The 20,599-nt window shown below is 55.4% G+C and overlaps 2 protein-coding genes across 4 annotated transcripts in view; one reads left to right on the forward strand and one right to left on the reverse strand.

The window, feature by feature from the left end:
- Window positions 1-5,843: 5,843 nt before the first annotated feature.
- Window positions 5,844-11,341, reverse strand: CISH (cytokine inducible SH2-containing protein). 2 transcript variants are annotated; one of them, XR_001137615.1, is made up of 4 exons: window positions 11,125-11,341; window positions 7,604-7,824; window positions 6,654-7,371; window positions 5,844-6,231 (listed from the first exon to the last, which is right to left on the reverse strand). XR_001137615.1 is itself a non-coding variant. In XM_012646973.1 (3 exons), exons 1-3 carry the CDS (start codon window positions 11,142-11,144, stop codon window positions 6,839-6,841), a joined length of 774 nt encoding a protein of 257 aa, XP_012502427.1. In that variant the 5' UTR covers window positions 11,145-11,341; the 3' UTR covers window positions 5,844-6,838. The 2 variants fall into 2 exon arrangements, 1 of the variants encoding a protein (XP_012502427.1); XM_012646973.1 differs by having other exon boundaries at window positions 5,844-7,371.
- A 6,955-nt stretch (window positions 11,342-18,296) lies between these two features.
- The window catches only part of MAPKAPK3 (mitogen-activated protein kinase-activated protein kinase 3), a 29,246-nt gene continuing 26,943 nt past the window's right edge, over window positions 18,297-20,599 (forward strand). For both annotated transcript variants that reach the window (XM_012638579.1, XM_012638586.1), the window contains exons 1-2: window positions 18,297-18,401; window positions 18,671-18,947. In XM_012638579.1, coding sequence (XP_012494033.1) covers window positions 18,723-18,947 — 225 coding nt within the window. In that variant the 5' untranslated portion in view covers window positions 18,297-18,401; window positions 18,671-18,722. The remainder of the gene's footprint in view (window positions 18,402-18,670; window positions 18,948-20,599) is intronic.

Consider the following 20,599-nt stretch of genomic DNA (forward strand, 5'->3'; position numbering starts at 1 on the left):
CCTGGTGAGAGCTGAATAAATCTCCCCCCACCCCCCGCCTCCACAAGTTTCATCTGGTGAGTGGAGGACAGGGTGTGACAGGCCCTGATAAGCGGTCAAGGACAGGGCCCAACTTCCCTCAAGGTCACTGGGCCTCCCCCTCTGGGGTGTGTCCTCTACCCCCACCACCTCTGAGCTGGCACCAGGCCTGCCCAGCTGCCTGGGACCTGCCAGATCACGTTGAGCAACCAGTTCCTGAGAAGCGTTGAAGGCTGTTTGGTTTAAAATTAACTCCCCCGCTCCCCCCTCCCGCCCTCGGCCTCCTCTGAGTTCTTGGAAGAGGCGCTCTGCTCTTCCTGGGAAGAGGCCTCCAGCTGCAGCTGCTGCGATTCTGGCGAAAACACCTCACCAGGCTGGGGGTGGGGGGTGCCCACACCAGGCCTTGTCTGCCCTCTGCAAGGCCCAGGGATTCTCCTGGAACCTGGCACCCCCCAGGCTACCCACTGAGACCTAGAAGAGAAAGGGGTGATTGTCAAGGTGCTGGGAGGGGGTACTGCTGCCCCCGAAGCCCACAGCTCCCAGCCAGGTACCCACTGGCTCTGGGTAAAGAGGTAAAGGGCCACAGAGACCCAGCCTGGGGCGCCTCTGCGGGAGGAGAGTGAATGGACACCACAGACGGCAAACCCAGGACCTCGGCCTACTTGGGGCCACATGTGGCTCAGAGACAAGAAACAACCTGCCCAGGTTCTCCCAGCTTTGCCTGCCCAAGCTCAGCCTGCCCACTGGATGCCAGGCTGGCGGGGCCCAGGAGCACAGCTCCGTAGGCACTCACATGCCAGGGCTCGCAATGCTCTCCGCCAGGAGGCCCGTCCTCGTCTCTCACCCATACCCCTCAAACCGCCCTTGGAGCCCATCTCCTTCTGATAAGCCTACATTTTCTCGTGTCTCCTTGGGATCCATGTCTCTGGGCTTTGGGGAAAAAGTTTCCTAAGAAACCACTCTCCCAGCAGCTCCTCCTCCCACGGCCATCCACTTGAAGGAGCTGAGAAAAACAAAGGAATGTTGGCCAAGTGGAAAGGTCAACACACACACACACACACACACACACACACACATACACACACACACACACACGCACAGAGTGCTGTCGCTCAGATGTGGGGCTGGTGGGGGTGGGGAGAAGTGGAGTATCTCCTGGGAGGAGGCTGAGGGGCACTTTTAAGAACAAAACTTTGGCCCAACCCAGACGAGGAGTGCAATCCTCGCCCCTGGTGGAGTAGCCCAGTCCTGGTGACAGGAAGGGCCTAGCCTGGCTCACTGGTGCTGGGTATGGGGAGAGTCCCTAGAGCCAGGCTCTGCCCGGGAAGCATTTGCTGGCTACCACTCCTCCCCCAGCCACACCATCAGGGCATCTGGGTGCCAGCGTCCGTATCTCACTAGTAGGAATGGTGTGGGTGGAACAGTCCTGGAGGATTGCCTGGGAGAGCTGTGGCAGTCCAGAGTTCCTCAGCCCTCTGAGGCCACCTCCTGCACTCAGCCCTGCCTGCTTCAGTGGGCCAGGGTCGCGGAAGTAACTATCTTCCCGCTGAACAGAGAGCTTAGGCCACAATAAAGGCTCCTTCTGTCCTGGGCCTGCTGCATCTCCTCCTGCTCAAAGATGAGCGTCAGCTTCTACTCACTTGGCATGCCCTAAAAGCCAGGCCTGGCCACTCTCCAACCATCCTGTAGTCTGCATTCTGGCCAGAATGAAACCTCCAGAGACCTCCTCTATCTTGAGTCTCAGACATGGGAGCTACAGCCTGCTGTCCCAGAGTGACCCTTGGAGTGACCCTCTGGGTGGCATTTGGGCCAGGAAGGGGTAGGGAGGACACATTCACTATGAGAGCAAACCTCGAACCTGCTTTATATTAAAACTTGTCTAACAGGTTGGTGTCAAAGGGCTGCCCAGGCCTGTACCGGCTCCACTTCTCCTGGAGGAAGAGGGCCCGTGCGAAGTCCCCGGAGGGCCAGGATGCACCATGCACAGATCCCGAATCTTCCTGCCTTCTTGGTCAGGCCTTATCTCAGACTCCAGGCCCCTCACCCCTCCACTTCCCATGGGCAGCAGTGTGGGAGTGGTCCCATCTGAATGGAGCTGGCCCAGCCATGGCCCCCAGCCCCACTCAGACATATGTCCAGCCAGCCTTGGCCAGGAATAATTTGCTCAGCTGGCAGATTACAAGCTCAGCCTAGGTGCAGGGGCTAGTGAGATGCATGCGCTGGCACCAGTAATATGCCTGGTGGGGTAGTAGTATCCAGCAAATTCTCCCCAGGGGCACAGTTCTGATCCAGGGGCGGTGGGTCACTCGGTGATCATGAGTGAAGCACACTAGCAAGATGCTGGGCAGTTAAACCTTACTGACAAGAAATACCTGGTAGCTTAGCAGCATCTCTGTCCCAAAGTCATTCCAGAGGGAGACTTGTGAGTCCAGGGAGGGAAATTACACAGGATCAATCTCCAAACCAGCCTCCCACCTGGAGGTGGAATCCTCCAGGGCCCAGCCCTTAGGCTTGTCCTCCAGAAAGCTCTCCTGAATCTCCCCACCCTTCTGCATGTCCTCTGAATCTATGGGTGCTGAGGCTTAGGCAAGCCAGCCCTGGAGGCAGAGCAGAGCAGTGGTTACACAAACCAGGTCTGAACCCTGGCTCTGACTCTCATGAGCGGTGTGACCCTAAGCAAGCCACTACCCTTCTTTGAAACTTACCTCTTCACTATCCATGGGGACAACCTCTGCCGGTATGTAGGGCAGCAGTGAGAACTCATGGGGCATGAACCCCACCCAGGGTCACAAAGTTGCTGCCCTCGCCTCCTCCTGCCCTTCCCCACACTCCACCCCAGGTCCCTACCTCTCCGCCTTCTTTCTTGCCTCCTGTCTCCAGGCCCTCATGGCCATCCCCACCCAGCTTACAGTTGCGTCCCTTAGAAACACGCATCACATCCCGGCACTCCCCTGCTAAACTCTGAAAGGGTACCCCACCACACTAGAATAAAATCCACGTGCCCCTCTGCCCTTCCCACCCCCCGCCGGGCAGCCTCTCCAGGTTTGTTCCTGCCTCAGGGCCATGGCACTGGTGGCTCCTTTCACCTGGGACATCCCTTTTCCAGGTCGTCTGCGTGGTCAGCTCTTGCTCTTTGCTTGGGTCTCCAGACTCAGCGCCACCTGCCCCTGAGCTTTCCCTGGCTCTGTCAGCTGCAGGGTGTCCCCACGCCCAAAGTATCCTCTGCACTCTCCTGCTTTGCTTTTTTTGCACTCTCAAATCTTTCCCTTGTGCCCCTCTGTTCACTTGTTTACTATCTCTCTCCCACTAGCCCATGAGCCCCATGAAGATGGGGACTGTGTCTGCTTTGTTCCCTACTGTGTCCCCAGGGCCTAGATGGAGTCTGGCCCAGTTGGTGCCCGAGGAGCATGCGTGCTGGTGAAGGCCTTCATCGGTAAAGGGTCACTTCAGTTATTGTTTGTATGTTGTGCAGGCTCCCGCGTACCCACCAGATGGCTCGTCCCTTTCTCCCTGGCTCGCATCAGCAAGGCGCGCCCCTTTTGCTAGCCCAGGACCACCCCGGGGTGACTGTGTTGGCCAGAGGATTTTCAGCATGTTAGGCTGGATCTCTGTCTTGCGTCTGGGGCCCAGCGACATGCCTTCTGCTGTCCCTATTGCGGGCAGGCATCACTTACTCCCCTGGTAGGGAAACATGAAAAGAAAATTGAACCAGGAAAATATTGAAAGTCAGAAGAGATATTGAACCAGAAAAATATCTGGGCAGCCTCTCCCCAGGCCAGAGCTGGACCCTGGCTTGAGCTGAGACAAGGGTGAAGGGGACAGGACCCTGATGGCCAGGCCAAGGGCTCCAGAGCTCTCAGCGGGAAGGGAGACAGGGGGTTAGAAGCCAGCATCCAAGAGTAACTTGCCTGGAAGCCGACATCCAGCTGCTTGACCTTCCCATCTCATGTAGCAATCCACGGGGCAAATGGCAGTCAGGACCCCCAGGGTTAGCTCTGCTCTGTGCCCCACTCGTTGAGAGGCCTCTGTCAGCCCCTGCCCTCCTTGAGCCTCAGTTTCCCCATCGGTGGGCAAATTTGGACCCCACTTTCAGGGTGTGGTCAGTGCAAAGCCCTCGGCCCACGCCTAGCACTCAGCGGGCACCTTGAGACATCTCCCACTTTGTGGACAATGAAGAGTTTTCTGTGCTTCCTCTTGTTGGAGAGCAGCCTGCCTCTGGCCCCTCCATGTCTACTACCCACCCACCAGGTGACTCAGATCTACAGGAGAGCAAACAAAGGGGTCACCTCAGGCATTTTGGGAGTGACAAATGGGCTAAGATCAAGGCTGAAGGAATGAGGAATTGCAGACACCCTGGCAGGGCCATGGTGACCTGGAGGAAATACACTGTCTGGCCCCACAGCCAGCCAAGGGCCCAAGCTATCGCCAGCAATGGAGAAGGTGCCAGCCTGGACACTTGGGCACCACATCTCCTAAGGATCCACCTCCCTCACCCAGCTCTTGCTCACTGTCACCCAATGTCACTCCCACTCTTTGCCACAGCCGTCTCCATTTCCCCAGAGTTCTTCCTATTTATCCTTTCTCTGCCTCTTCCTTGTCATCAACCCATCACTCCTCATGCCTTCCTGCTCTCAATCATTTTTTATTTTTTTGAGACAGTCTCACTCTGTCACCCAGGCTAGAGTGCAGTGGCATCATCATAGTTCACAGCAACCTCAAACTCCTGGGCTCAAGCGATCCTCCTGCCTCAGCCTCCTGAGTAGCTGGGACTACAGGTGTGCACCACCACACCTGGCCAATTTTTCTATTTTTAATAGAGACAAGGTCTTGCTCTTGCTTAGACTGGTCTTGAGCTCCTGACCTCAAGCGATCCCCCCACCTCAGCCTCCCAGAGTGCTAGGATTACAGGCATGAGCCACTGTGCCTGGCCAGCATTTGTCTCTTCTAATCTGCAATTTCTAATTGTCTAAGGACTAAGAAAACAAGGAGGTTAGAATTGTTTCCAAAGTAAGGGTTAGGAGGCTATGAGCAAGGTTTAGAGGTGCTTTCCTGTGAGGCCTTTAAGCAAAAGTACAAAAATTTTCAGGACATAGTGAGATCTCAGCAGCTAATGTGTTCCAAAGTTAGACTATCAAATAATGGAGGTTGTTTTCATTTTAATTGCTCTTCTACCCACTTCTGGTGCACAGGACCCTGAGTGAGAAGACAGGGTCCCCTAACCCCAACCAGCCGAGGCCAGAATCCAGACACGCCCATTCCAGGCCAGACCCTGCCAGCTTACTGGCTACTATCCCTGATTCAATTGCCCTGCTCACTGCACAGAACGAGCCCTTCCCAGGCCCCCTTTTCAGAAGTGAGTCTCCCAGTCATGCCTCAGCGCTCTGCACTCACTGTACCTTCTTCCTGGAAGGACTGCCCTGACAATTGGCATCCTCATCTCAAAAGACACAGCCCCAGGGAGCAGTCCACAGCACCTGCTCCCTGTATTCTCCACTTTCAATGTTGAATTGGCACTTCCTGTTTACACACCTCTCAGGGCTAATGCTCCTCTGCTACCACCCCTGCCTGGCAGTGGCCAGGACAGTGACCCTGCAGGCAGTCCAAGTGGCCTTCACCCCCTATCCCATTCCCAAGGGAAACCAGGGGAAATAAGCCCTCCCCAGGGACCGCTCAGTCCCCAAGGGCTCTGATTCTTGGCTAGCCCAGATGTAAAGAGGGATGATGACAAGATCAAAGGGGAGAAACTGTGTACAGAACGCAAAAGAGGCCTCACTGAGGGCTCCATAAGTGAAAGGTATGATTTTATTGTCATTACAGAAAAATCAGTAGAAGAAAAGACTACCAAACTGGTTTCTTTGTTATAATCATTATTTTATAAAGACTTATCAGATATATATTTCTCTCCCTTTGTCACGTGCAAGCAACTTCCTGGGCAGGAAGCCGAACCAGCAGAGCTACAGCAGCAGCCCTCAAGCCAGCACCCCTTCCTAACTCAGCGCACACAGCTCTGTGCGCTTCTGGCTCTGGCCAGCGAGGGGTGAGCCACAGGCTGTGCTGGAGACTGAGGCTCTGGCTCCACTTTCTTGTCCATTTCCCATCCTCCCCAAACTGGGCTAGGGGCAGAAGAGAGTGGACACATTCACAGGTGGATGAGTCAGTGCCAGGAATCCAGGACTGTCTTGGGTCCGGTAACATGTCTCAGGATGGGGCTGCCTGCAGGGAAGAACCAGAGAAACTGGGGCAGTGGGATCTCTAGACTACCCAGGGCTCAGGGCAGAGAGGTGGGGTTGGCTCACCCTGAGACCAACCTTGAGGAGAATAAATAAATAAATATTGTATTACTGTGCAGTCCCCCAGCCTGGCCCATGCCCCAACAAGGGGACTGTCACTGTCAACCCCAGTTCCTCTGGCTGCCAACCTCTCAGAAACAGAGGCTGGCTAGAGGTAGGGGGCCTGCCCCACCCCGGGTACTGAGAAACTGGGGCTGATAGCATCTACACAGTCCGAGTGGCCAAGGCAGGGAAGTGAGTAGAGGCCTGGGCCCAGCCACAGGTGAGACGAGGTCCTGCTTGTCTCCCTCTCCTCTGATACATGGCTCACCACAATGGAGCCACATGGGGCCTGAGGGCACTCACCTCCAAGTTTGTGATACCTCCCCCTCCCCCCGGCCTCGCTCTTGGTGGCTTTTCCTGGTCCAGCTGCCAGATGCATGCAGGCACCAGGATGACTGGAGCAGGGACAGCGGGAGCCCAAGTCCAGCTGGGGCCAGTGTCCCCTCCAGGGTGTGGCTGGGTGAGGCTGGGTAAGGTACCCGGCCTAGTCAGAGCTGGAAAGGGTACTGTCGGAGATAGTCGGCCATGCGCCGGGGCAGTGGTAGGCAGTCCACGTCGGCCACCAGACGGTTGATGACAAGGCGGCAGAGGTGCTGCAGGCTGCGGGCACTGCTTCTGCGCACAAAGGGCTGCACCAGTTTCAGGTGCACAGCGGTAGCCACAGGAGCAGGCAGTGCTGGGTCACCAGGTGCTTCTTCCTTAGCAATAGGCAGGGCCGGGGTGGGAGTGGGATCAGGGCTGTCACTTCGGGTGTCAGCAGCACAGGAGGCCACATAGTGCTGCACAAGGCTGACCACATCTGGGAAGGCCAGGATGCGAGGCCTAGACAGGCAGTTGGAGTCGAGGCGGAAGCTGGAGTCGGCATACTCAATGCGCACATTGGTGGGGCCACGAGTGGTTTTGACCGACAGTGTGAACAGATAGCTGGGGTGGGTGCTGTCTCGTACTAGGAACGTGCCCTCTGGCATCTTCTGCAGGTGCTGCCGGGCCTCGCTGGCTGTAATGGACCCCCAATACCAGCCTAGACAAGTAGAGAGGGGGCCAAGGGACTGGTTACAGTGGAAATTAGCTGGGGGCACCAACCCAGGGCAGGTCAGAGTTGCACCTCCCCCTTCACACTTCCCTGGAGAGGGCTGTGCCTCTTCCACTGGACTGTCTCGGGCAGGGCCATGCCCCCAAATAGACTCAACAGGCACAGCTAAGCTTCTCCCACCAGACTTCCTAGGATGAGGCCTCCCGCCCCTCAGACTTACCAGATTCCCGAAGGTAGGAGAAAGTCTTGGCTATGCACAGCAGATCCTCCTCAGGGTCCAGCACCTTGGGCTCACTCTCTGGCTGGGCTGGGGTCTCCTCTGCTACCTCCTCCAGGAAGGCCCCGGCAGGCAAGGGCTGCATGACTGGCTCAGGCAGTTCCAGGGACTGGGCCCGCAGGGGCCGCTGCCCGATCCGTTCCACAGCCAGCAAAGGACAAGGTCTAAAGGAAGTGGATGGGCAGTGAGCGGAGGCCCCATCCTTCCCTCATTTCCAGAGAGCCCCATGCCCCAGACTAGCTGCATGACCTCGGGCTGGCCCATCTCACTATGAGCCTCAGTGTCCCCTCTACCCAGCCATAGGCTCAATCAGCCCAGTATCCTATCCCACACTTGCCATCACAAAAGCCCCCTTGAGTGTTCCCTGATGTGCAGATCCTCTTTTTAAAGATTCTTCTTCATTGCCCTGCATTTATCAAACAGTAATTAATCTATTTTGTAGCAGCCCAAAACACAGATCATTCCCCACAGGCATTGAGAGTGTCGTCAGCACTGATAGGATCCAGCGCAAGCAGTCTCACATTTGTGTCCTCCTGGCTGCGGTAGGCTGATTAAATGGCGCTAGTCCTCGTTGGGACTGCAAGGGGTCCTCCAGAGAGGCCTCAAGAATACAGTAGAATACCTGAGGTCACATGCTACGTCCCCATGGATAGGAGTGTCTCTCAGAGGGGCCTAGGTCCACGGTGGCCAGGAATTAGAGGCTGAAACAACACCCTACCCATACAAACTCCCCCATCCTGGCCTCTGCTTCTCTCAGCTGAGGGTCTGGGGTGGACAGTGGCCCCTAAAGGCACTAAAGTCTACCTCCCATAAATATGAGCTCCCACCGAAGGGCAGCGTACTTAAGTCACATTCCAGATCCCACCCTGGCAAGCCAGCCCTACTAGGCTCTATGACCTGTGCAAAGCTTGCTCCTCAGTGGGCTTCAGTTTCCCCACCCCCAACAAGGGGTCCCACTAGCCCACATACTGAGAGGTTCGGCAACACCACATTCTTGGATGGCTGGGGTTGGGGGAACTGAGCCAGGTAAAATCTTAGTAGCCTCCTCCTAGAGGAAGCCCACGCAGCATGATGATCCTGGGGCTTCCTCCCTGGGAGTAGGGCAGGGACTGGCTCCACTTACCAAGGAAGAGACTGCTGATTCTCCCTCACTCCTTATAAAATATATCCCCAGGCCTCAGTTCTGGGGATAGTCCCTGGCTGGGTCTCAGGACACTGAGATTGGGCCTGGCCCTCAAGGACTGGCTGGGGAAGTGGCACTAAGAATAATTATAACCCAAAGTCATAAAAGTGTAGGGTGTCATTGGGGAGTCAGAGTCTGCTTGGCCAAAGGAAGGAGCTGGGGGAAGGTACTCCATAGAGATGACAGCATGGGCAAACAGTGTCAGGTATTGCCTGTAAGGCAGGAAGAGATGGGCAGGAGCTGGCGGCAAGAGGCAGGCAAAGGAGCCAGACCTGACAGTGTAGGTTACAGGTGACCCTTAGAAGGTTCTAACAAATCATGGCCCTATAATCACTCATGGAGAGCCCTGGCACACTGTAGCTTGCCAAGTACTTTTCCATACCTACCCTGGCTACACTGTGGAAGCTCTGAAATCCTGCTTGGGGAGCAGGAGGCCAAATTTTGAGATGACCTGCCTTCTGGGGCCCAGCACAACCTTCTCAGGAGCATGGAAGGTGGCTAGCCAGTCAGGTTGGAACCTCCAGGGGTGGCCATGTCCAGACAGCTAAGGAACCTACAGCCTCAAGACCACAGATGGCCCTCCAGATTCCCAAGTGCGGCCCCTCAACTGAATCCAAACTTCACAGAACAAATCTCTTTATTGAAAGGATTTGTTTTGTAAAATTTGCATTCTGTCAAAAGGCCGCATTCAAGGATCCAGAAGGCCACATGTAGCCCCAAGGCCACAGACTCCCCACCCCCAGCTCTGACACGTCCCCCGTGTGGGTGTGGGCACCTCTGGGGCTGATATGGTATCTGGGTGTGTGAATGGCAGTGTCGATCCCTACAAGCTCCTGTCAAGTGACTGTGTATCTGGACAGGGGTGTGTCCATGGCTGTGTCATCGTCATGGTGGGGGCAGTGGCTGGTGTGTTCCAGGTACATGTGTGTGCTTCCTGTGGGGCCTAGCCAGTGAGTTTTACCTGGGGATACATGCCAGTGGGGTGAACTCCCCCTAGGGTTACCCCTCAGCAAAGCTGCCAGCCCAAACCTACAGTTGGGAATCCCTGCCCTCCATCCAGGAGGGCACCAGCTGTTCTGTGGCTGTGTATGTGGGAGATCTGTTAAAAACTTTGTTCCCTGACACCCTACACTGGCCCTGAGGTTATGAAGGGGCCCTCAGGTAGGGCAAAGTGAAAGAGGCTATGGGACCCGGAATGGGGTACGGGGTCCTCAGGAGGAAGATAGTGGTAGGGGCAGGTGTTCAGGAGTCCCAAAATTCAGAAAGGAACATGCTGGAGACAACCAGGGAGTAACACCCTTCCCAGGACTACCATGTCCTCTTGGACCAAGCAGGGACTGCTCAAAGCAAGGGGTACTTCAGCTTGCCCCCAGCTTCTATCCTTCTTCGCTTGGCACCATGCCAGTTCTGGTAACAGCAGCCACTGGGCCACCCAGTTCTCCCTGGGTGTGGAACGCCCATTTATACCTCCTCCCTCTCTCCTTGGAGCTTCCTGAGTTCCTGTCAGATCAGTGTAGAAAGCATCAGACCCTTTTTGGTCGAAGAGGTTACTGAGGCTCAGGGCAGAGTGGATGTGCCAAGAATGCTCGGCTGGGGCCAAGACTCTGTCTTTCCAGCATCCCCCCTCTACTGGCCCCCACCCCACGTCTTTGGGAAACTTGGAGATGAAAGGCAGGAGCCACGGTCCTTCTCACACTGGGATCCCAGATGGGGCTAAGAGGAGGGGTGAGCCGATTGTGGGGCTACCCTAGGCAGGACCAGGCCAAACCCAGACTCTCCCAAGAGCTTCTGGTTATCAGGTGCCAACCTGGGGAGAGGCAAGAATCTCAGGGGGGCTTCCAAAGAAGAGCTTAATTGGTAGCTGAGGCAGAAGAGTGGACACAGAAGAGGGGCAGGGATTGGCCCAAGGTCATCCGTTGGCAGGGCAGCCAGCAGGCTAGGGTACAGCGCTCGAGTCCCAGAAGGAGGTCTGAGCTGGTGAGCCACATCTCGGAGGACGCCCTGCCGTCAGCGTCCACCTGCTCCAGTGAGAACCTAGCTGAGTCCACCCTGTGTTCCTCCCATAGCCGGCCAGCCCCCAGTTTCCCTACCCACAGTGTGAGTTGAGATGAGAGGGGAGGGGGGTGTCACAGCCCCATACAGCGCCGCACTCCAAAAGTCCTTACACGCTCGGTCACCTCTGGCCCGCCAAGACCTCCCAGGGCCCGGAAGCTAGCACGAGGCCCATGCTTTCCCGTGCGCCCGGCGCAGAGGCTGGGCGGGGGCGGAGAGCCGCACTTACCCCTGAACGCAGAGGACCATGTCCCCGCGGCGGCGACGGCGGCGGCTGCTCGAGAGTGGGGACTCGGCTGAGCCGCGGCGGCGGCGGCGGCAAGGAGTCAGCGGGCTCGGAGCGCGCGCGCGCGCTGGGCAAGCTCCCGGGGCGCACCGGCGGCGGGCAGGGACTGAGAGGCTGCGGCGCCGACCGCAAGGGAGGGCGAGGGGGGCGGGCCAGGGGAACAGGGCGGGGCGAGCTGTCGCCTAATCCTTTGTCCGCCGCGACCCAGCCCTTCCCGGAAGCGGCGTCTTCCTAGAACCGCAGGCTGTGCCGTGGGGCCCGGGACGGGTGCTCGGGCGCCGGCGGCGGTGTCTGGGTCCTGGGGCTGTGAAAGGAAACACCTTTGACAGATTTCCAAGAACTTTCCAGGAAAACGGGGCGGGGCCACACGAGCTGACCAATCATAGCGCAGAGGTGGAGCCGAGTGGCCAGGCCGGGCCAATTGCAGTCCGTGGGCTTCGGGCTGACGTGACCCGGCGGGGCGGGACCGAGAGACCGGCAGGGAAAGACCGGGTTGGGGGAGGTTAAGGAGGGATCCGGCTCTGGCAACCCGAGCCCAGATTGCTTCCTGGCGGTCTGCTTCGTTGGGGAAGGGCCCTCTTATCTCACTGTCTAACCTGTGGCAGCGCGGTGGCGAGGTCCCAGGCCTGTGCTCCCTTCTAGCCTCGCCTCCAAGGCGGTCCGTCGGAGTGTGCAAGCTCCCCCTGTTGGGCAGCGCCTGGACCCTGGGACTCTGTATGTGGGGTTAGGGGGAGGTGGGTGGCGTGGGGTGGGGTCCGGAGAGGGACATAGGGGTAGGGGCAGGGTGCAGAGGGCGGCCCGAGAAATGAGCAGGTCCACTGAGGTCAAGCCTGCGGCCACCACAGCCAAAAGAATCCAGGCAAGAACGTTTTCTTTGAAAGAGTTGGGGGAGAAGGCACATCGAACCCCTTTTACATCAGGCAAGAGCATCCAGTCTTGGCAGGTACTGACCTCCTGCTGGCCCCCGCCAATCAGGGAAGAAGTCACTACAGATTTGAGGGGCAGGCAGGGAGAGTCAGCCCCTGAAAAGGCTGAGAGACCTGAAGCTCTAAACACCCAGAGAAAATCTGGGGTGGAGGGGCGTGGAACGGTGACACCTGCTCCCGTCTACAGGGAGTACTTGCTACATTTGATTTTCGACAACTAGTATTGCCCCCATTATGCAGAACACAAGACACGGCCCCAGGGAACAAAATGTCTTTTAGGAAATAGCAGGGCTGGAACTTGATCCCAGTTCTGAGTCAGAAGCCCACACTCCTACCCTGACCCCCTCCACCATTTTTCCGTTCACTGGACTCACCAGGAGCATGTGGAAGGACCATAGGGTTTGGGCAAACCTCCTCCAAATCCTTGGGCTAGAAGAATGGGGGGAGAGGAGGGGAGGGAAGTGGGATTTGGAGAGGGGGCAGGGTCCACTCCCTACCCCCCACTGCCCAGTATGTGCCCCCCGGGTTCCCAGGAAAGGAGGCAAGCTTTGAGATCTAGGGCAGAGGTGACAGACCCCTGGCAGTGTTTAAGGGCCTGAATGATAGGGTCCAGGCTTTCCCCAGGGCAGACTGGGCTCAGCTTGCCCTGCTCAGGATGGCAGAGAACAAAGGAGACCTGAAAGCAAAACGCTGTGAAACTGGTTGTAAAATGGTTAAGCTGAGAAATGACTTCAGGGGACCCACTTGTCTGTACCCTTCCTGAGGGGAAGCCAGTCTTCAGTGTAGCACTGCAGCTCCCTCCTGACTTGACCAGAAGCCAGTTTCTTGTGATGGGGTGGGATGCAATGAATACTTCATAACCTGCTTTGAGAGCCAGGTGCCTGGAGCCGTGGGGTGTTATCTAGTAGGAACTGTCCACTGTCCCAGTACTATGAAGACAAAGGGGCTTTGCAGCAGCCATGCAACCAAGCCACAATTTTGAAACTGTGTCTTTCTGGGACTAAATCCCAAGCTTTCTATCCCAAGACTATACTCCTTCTCTCTAGCCATGACTGTTCTACTGAACACTTACTATGTGCCAGACGCTATCAGCAATTTCCAGCTTCATTTCATTGTCACGACTACCACAGTTAAGGAAACTGAGGCACAGAGAGATTATAGTGTATCTTAGGTCTCATAGCTGGCAAGTAGTGGGTTGGAGTCAAGGCCTTACACCCTTCTACACACTTCTTCTCTAGGTGCCGGTCATCTGCCAACTCCTAGGCATCCTTCAGGATCTGGCTTAAAGGTCCTCAGTGAAGTTTCCCTGTCCTCAGGCCAGTCAGTGTCAGAGCACCACAGGTGTTCCCTTGAAAGCATTGTCTACAGTGGTCAGTCTGTGTAAACCAAAGGGTCCCAAGGGTTTTGGCCCTCCAACTATTTTTTGTGAATTTAACTGCACTGCGCACCTGGCCTGCATGCAGGAAACAGTGATGTGTCCCTGTTCTGCCCCAGGTGCCCGCTGGCCTCAGGCTTATGGATCTCTCTGGCCAACTCCTTGTTCCTTAATTCTGCCCTGGCTTCTCCCCACAAGCCCTGGGTCTGACTGCTGAGCCTACATTGCCACCCAGTGGTGCTCCCTCTCATAGCCTCATGAGCCAAATCTCCAAAGATTGTCCCTTCCAGGATGATCCCTCCTCTGCAGCTGGGGATAGGCCTTACTGCAGAATCCCCCCGCCCCTCCCCACCCAGAACAATCATAAGATGGGTCACAAGAATACACAGCAGTGCCTTCCTCAAAGTCAGGCTCATTTGGTCTCCATCCTCTCCCTATGTACAGCCTCCCCTGTCCTGTCCCCAAAGGACAGTCCACATGTGTGTGTTCGTGAGGGGATTCAGCCCCCCTCACTCAGGCACTTACTTACTGGACCCCTTGGTCACTGTAAGCTATTCCAAAAGCCTCAGTCTCTGTTCCCTTAGACACATAGCTATTGTGGATGGCTGTGTGGCAGAGTCTGCCACCACGAACCCACTCCTGTCCAGGCCCAGCCATCCCACATACTGAATCCTCCCATCATTGTGAAGGTGGATGTGGCAGGTAGTTGCTGGAACATGAGCATTGAGGGGAAATCACATATTCTGACTGTGCTGGGGTTAAGTGAGCAATTGCAAAGCATCTGCCTCTCGGGGAGCCATGTGAGGAATGTGTGTGCCTATAGAAGCGTGGGCATTGGTTATGGGGACTGGGAGGGGAGGGCAGTGCCATTGCTTATTTTTTACATTTCTGTATGGTTTGAGTTAATTACAATTAGCAAGTTTTACTTATGTGATTAGAAATTGTAATAAAAGAGACCAGCTTAAGAATGCAATTATAAAATTTTTAGAATAATTGTAATCTAACTCCATTTTTAAGAAAAAGACATCTTCACAGAGCCTGCACTGAGATGACCTTGGCTGGGACAAGAGCCAGCCTCCACCCTCATCTGCCTAAGCTTCTGCTCATCCAGAATGAGACCTTGCTCAGCCTCAGGTTCACTGGGCCTAAACCAGTTGCCTTCAGAGGTCAGAGCCTTCTCCAGACTGCCAGCCGTAGCATTAGGTTTCAGTCTGAAGCTTTCTGTTCTTGGCGCGCCCATGGTCAAAGAATGACCAGACACGTCACAGTTAGGCAAGCATGAAAATGAGATTTATTGAAGAGAGAAAGATAGGATTATAGGGCAAGAGCAAGACAGATTTACAGAGCATGGTACATATGCCACAGGTGACAACCATTGTCACAGCAGGGCAAGCAAAAGGAAGGGCAAAGAGAGAGAGACCGGCTATGGTCTGCGTCCTATTCCATAGTGTCCAGAGAGGGACCTCCCTTGTGGTTCAGAGGTCACCATGGAACCACTTTGATTAGACAGTTGGGAGTCCCATGACCTGAGGCTTAACTATGTATGTGGGCTTTAGGTACTTTCCAGACTTTATGGTACCCATGGGCTTGGCCTGTGGACTAGAGAGTCCTCTGCATTCTTTTGCAGCTAGCGCACCAAGTTCTGATTGGCAGATTCATAGGGTATTCCCTCCTCCCCCCGGTACGGAGAATTAGGGTCGTGCAGGACCAAGATGGGGGTAACATCACCCACTTTCATCCCTAGGAGACCCAGAATCCCTCACTATCTGCCTAGCAGTAGAAACTTCCAAATTGCTGGGCTCTGAGGTGGGGCTCAAGGACATTGACCCTGGGTCCAGCTGGGCATAAATGTGTGTGAATATGTATGTGCACATGTGCATACGTATCTATGTGCATGGGTGTGTTGTGTGCATGTGGGTTTATGCACATACAGATCTGTTAGGTTTGTTCCGGGTGGGAACACAAAAAGTATGTATACGATGGAATAGTGATCATAAAGCCTGGGAAAATAGCCACAGGAGTCTGGAGAGTCCGGAGGTTGTAAATCTAACTCTGACCACAGACAGTTGCAGCAACGCTGGCATTCCTGTCCACCCTGATAAGGATGAAGCTACCCCCCCATCTCTGCAGGATGAGACTGAAGCAGGGGTCCCAAAAATTGGTTGTTTCAAAAGAATTTATTATAGTGGCTGTTCTGGTCCAGTTGCTCACTTCCCCTGGAAAAACCGTCTATAAAACTCAAGGCTTTCCCCTCCCTCATGGTGGACGCTCTTTAGGCCTCCACGCTTCTGCACTCAGATGCTGAAAATAAATAGCATTTTGCTATACATGAGGCTTTGAGTATCTCCCTCTCGGCTCCAGACCTCCCAACAGCCACATGTAAGCATGTCTCTGTGTGTGCACATATATAAATGCGTGCGTGCATGTGTGCATGGGTGAGAGTATATTTGCACATGTGGACGTGTGTGAGGAGGCAGGGAGGGCCAGGAGCGGAGGCCGTGGTTTGAGGATAAGAATCTAGCCCAGAGGTTGTGCTTTGAGGTTGGAATGGGGGCTTTGTTATGATAGCTGCTGACTTCAGGCAGGTTGCTTAACATCTCTGGGCTTGTCTGTCCTGTGTGTCTGTAGTGTGTGCCCAAAGGAATGGGTACGCCCTCCCTCCTCCAGTTTCCCTGAGGTCATGTGGCACCCAACTAGAGCACCTGCACAGCATCTGGACTGCAAGAGACAAGATTGCATACAGTGTTCAGTATGGTCAGCGGAGACTATCTTCTGGGTCCCCCTGCTTCAGTGAACACTGCTAGCTTAAAGGTCACCTGGAAGAGACAGGGGCTGTAAAGGAGTATAAAAATCTCAGGACCGACACTCCTCCCCTAACTCCTTATGCAAAAGGAAACGTCAAGCCTGGAGGCCGAATCATGCAATACCCCTTTCCAAATAAATAGCTTTTACTAACATTATGCATCAGTCAGATCTCCATGGAAAGGGAAAAGGCCTCAGGCATCTATAAGGACTGTCCCCACAAATTATTCATAAGGAAATTCCTTGCTGGCCTCCCATAAACAAGGACGTGCAAACTGTAACTTTGGCTAAGTCTAGCTCCTAAAACTAGTCTGTGCAATTCCACACTAGTAGTGTTGATTACAAGTTTATCTTCCTAGGTGCAGAACAGAAACAGGAGGAGAGCAAACATTCTTCCTCCTATTCAGGGACATCTACATAACTGATGCTTCCTTCACTCCCTTTTTCTTTTCTAACAGTCACCTTATCTTATGTAAAATACAGATATCCTGGGCCTCATAAGAATGTAACCATTTGTCTCCTGTCCATCCTCCTCTTCCCCCCCCAATATGTTCTATCCCCTTTAAAAACTGAGTTCCCAAATCTTGCTTTGGAAAACCAGTCACAGATTTGTCTGTGGTTTGTTTTTCCTGGGCGTGTCCTCAACTTTGGTTTAATAAACCTCCATTGATTGAGAACTTTACCTCAGCACTTATTTTGGGTTGTCAGGACAGAGCTCCAAACCCCTTTCCTCACTCAACATCTGCACATAGGGTGTACCCACCAATAGTTGTAGCACCCCTTCACTCGCTCAGTTACTCATTCACTCGCAGAACGGTCATCAGGTAAGGGGTGGGTGTGGGGAGCCAGCTGCATAGAGAGGAGGGCACAAGTTCCCGCTCTCCAAGAGCAATAGCTCTGACAAGCCTGGACTTTCAGTGCTGGCGTCCATGAGAGCCGGGGAGGAGAGAGAGAGAGAGAGAGAGAGAGAGAGAGAGAGAGAGAGAGAGAGAAAGAGAGAGAGAGGGAGAATGTGTATGTGTTGGAGGGTGGGCAGGGAGTTAGCGGAATACGTTCACGGGGCCCCAATTTGGAAGCCAAGCGTAGGACAGCTTGAAACGCCTTTGGGTGGGACTCAAGTCACAGAGCCTGCATTCCTAGAGATGGCCTGTAGATGGCAGAAGAGGCACACGCAGAGACCCTGCCCCAAGCAGCACCTTCCCAGCCCAAGCCACCTCGCTCGGATTCTTCAGTTTCCTGGTTGGAGGGAGAGGTGATGCGCGGGAGTACTGTAGATTTGTCCCAGGAGACAGCCACAGCCACGCTCTCTGTGGCTCTAGACAAGCTGTTTCCTCTCTGGGGCCTCAGTTTCCTCATCTATGAAATGAGAGTTAACAGCCTGGGGAAACTGGCTCAAAATATGTAAGATGGGCTCAGAATGAAGTAGAGACCTAAATGTGGATAGGAAAACTACAAAGCTAATAGAGAATATCTGTCACTGGGGTGGGAGGCAGAGATTTTTAAAGAGGACACTGAAAGCCCAAAGTATACGGTGAAAAGTTGGTGGATCTGGCCAAATGGAAACTGGGAATTTCTGGCCCAAGGGCCCTGTATATACCAAGGGGAAAAAATGAGCCAAGGATATGAACGGGAGATGCACGTAAGGGGAAGAGTAGCCAGTGCCAGCGAGACGCCCAGAAGCACCAGGGACTAGGGAGTCGCGAATCAAACAACAACGGGATGCTACTTCCTTCAGCATGTTGGCAAGAATTAAGAAGTTGGGTACGCTGGCGGTTGGTCACCACTAGGGAGATCGGAAGCCTAGCAAGCCACACTGCAGCGCCGCCTGGCTGCGTGCGGAGAAAACACCGACTCAGGAAGCCACGCCTCCTACTTTGTCCCGGCTTGGGGGCGGGGCCCATTAGGGGTTCCCGCTCGGCCCAGCTGGGGCCCGCCTGGCCCTTTAAGGCTGACCTAGCGGGGCCCCAAGTTAGGATGACGCGCGGGGCGGGGTGGGGTGGGGGGTCACGTGGGCGCCGACTGCACGACTGTCGGCCCAGGGCACTCTGCGGCCTCCAGCTCCCGGGACCGCGGCCCCTGCCCCTCGCCAGCGCCTCTGCCAGGTGCACTGCCTCCAGGTACGCCCTACCCAGGTACGCCTTCCTGAAGCCCCTTCTGCGGCCTGCTCCAGGGACTTCGCTGCCACTAGGCGCCTGGCCACTTCCCTTCTTGACACGTGCCCGGCTGCGCGACTACCAACCCCTGCTGCAAGTCTGTACTCCGGCCGTTCGCCCCACATTCCCAACTTGTCCCGGGCCAGGCCCACAGCCCGGCCGGGCTCAGGGGCTTCAAGGCTGGGGTGTGTTGGAAAAGTCTAGGCAGGACTCACTTTTCCCCTTTCCCCCAGGTGCTCCTGGACGCGCCAGGCTGGGGCCGCCTCTAAGCCCCCCGCGGGGGCCATGGACAGCGAAACAGCAGAGGAGCAGGGGAGTCCTGCGCCCCCTCCAGTTGCACATGGCGGACCTGGCTTTAGCGGTGCTCTGGCTTGCGGGGGGCGGCGGGAGCCGAAGAAGTACGCGGTGACCGATGACTACCAGTTGTCCAAGCAGGTGCTGGGCCTGGGTGTGAACGGCAAGGTGCTGGAGTGCTTCCATCGGCGCACTGGGCAGAAATGTGCCCTGAAGGTCTGTGACCCCTTCACTGTGGCCTGGGGTCAGCTAGAGAGTCCAAAAGCAGAAACCTGTGGGTGCAGTCCACTGTGTCCCGGGCCCCTGATAAGCTTCCTATACACAGCCTCATGTTTAGTCTTCTAAAGTCAGGCTGGTGGTCCTCCCTGTTTTACAGATGGGGAAACTGAGGCTTAGCCTAGCTAAGCTCAGGGTGTCCCAGTGAGCAAGGGGTGGAGTGAGTATGGGTAGGGCTGTTGTACCCGGAAGCAGGGAAGGAGTGGCTCCTGACTCTGGAGTTCTGGCCGCACCTATGTGTTCAGGCTCAAGGGGGGCTCTTGCTCAGCTTGGCTGCGCCTTCTGTGAGAAGCTCCTCTAGTTTCCCTCTGCCTGAAGCTCAGCCCCACCAAGTCTTGGGGTGGGCCTACTTCCTCCCTATGGCCCCTGCTTACCTGGGCTGGAGTGGTGTGAGCCTCCCAGGACTGGCTGGTGGGCAACGCTGCTGCCTATTGCACCTGTGGGTAGGAGGCTGCTGATGGGCTCTTGATGAGACACTGTTGAAAGGGACAGACCCTGCTCCAAGCCTGACCCACTGTAGTTCCCAGGCAGAGGGTGGGCCAGCCATCTAGCCACATCACACTGTAGGATCCCTGGAGGCCTGGCCCACTGATACAGGTGGAATGGGGTGGGTGGGTAGGGGTTCTGAGCTGGCTGATCTAGCCACCCAGTTTTGGCTTAGGGCATACAGTTCTGGACCCAGGGCCCCACCCCTTACCCAGAATCCCTTGAATCTGTCATCGCTGGGAACTTTAATCATCTGCAGCTTGTGCCAGTGGCCACCTGAATGGGTAGAGCATGGCAGAGAGACTGGCTCCTGGAGGTTAGAAGTACAGGAAAGGATCTTCCTATTTTACAGAAGTTGTGATTATGAGTCTGAGTGCAGAGTCCTACAGATATGGCTCCAGGGACTTCTGTGTGTGTTTGCCAGCTCTGTGACCTTGGACAGTATCCTAGACTCTTGAAGTCAGGTTTCTGCCTGTGTTCATGGGGAAAGAAAAGGGGTTTTTGTGAGCTTGAAACAAGATTATGCATGTAGAGTGCTTGACACAGGACCTGGTACAGGCTTGAAAAGGATATAGGACTTATTTAGGGCACAGGATCTTCAAGTACTGAGCAGGGACCTGGGCCTAGCTCCCTATGTCTTTCCCAGATGCACTAGGACCAATGGAGGAGGTTGTCTCCCCAGGGTGGACTTAGGGGAGATCGTGAGGTTGGGTCTTGGGGAGAATCAGGGCTGGGCTGGTAGGGCTGGATCCTCTAACCCAGCAGTGGAATGGGGTGGGGGGAACTTTTTGGAATCCTAGGCATGGGATTCTCTGAGTCCTTCAGGGAAAAGGTGGCTGTTCTGAGTGCAGACGGGGGTAAGGGGATGAGGAGTGAGAGTGTTTATGCTCTCCCTCAGCACCAATTAGCCCTTCTACCTGTGCTAGGGTTAAGGGCAGGCTGGGTAGGTGAGGGGCTGATTGAGGCCAGAAAACTACTTCTCAATATGAAGGCTTTGGCCCTGTGAGCCAGGACTGAGCTCTGGCCAGCCCCTGTGGTGTCCAGACACTGGAATGGGGTAGGAGGCCAGAGTTTGTGGGCCCAGAGAATGCCAGCTTTAAACAGGG

The sequence above is a fragment of the Propithecus coquereli genome, unplaced genomic scaffold (assembly GCF_000956105.1).
Source record: "Propithecus coquereli isolate 6110/MARCELLA unplaced genomic scaffold, Pcoq_1.0 Scaffold1, whole genome shotgun sequence".
Taxonomy (NCBI): domain Eukaryota; kingdom Metazoa; phylum Chordata; class Mammalia; order Primates; family Indriidae; genus Propithecus; species Propithecus coquereli.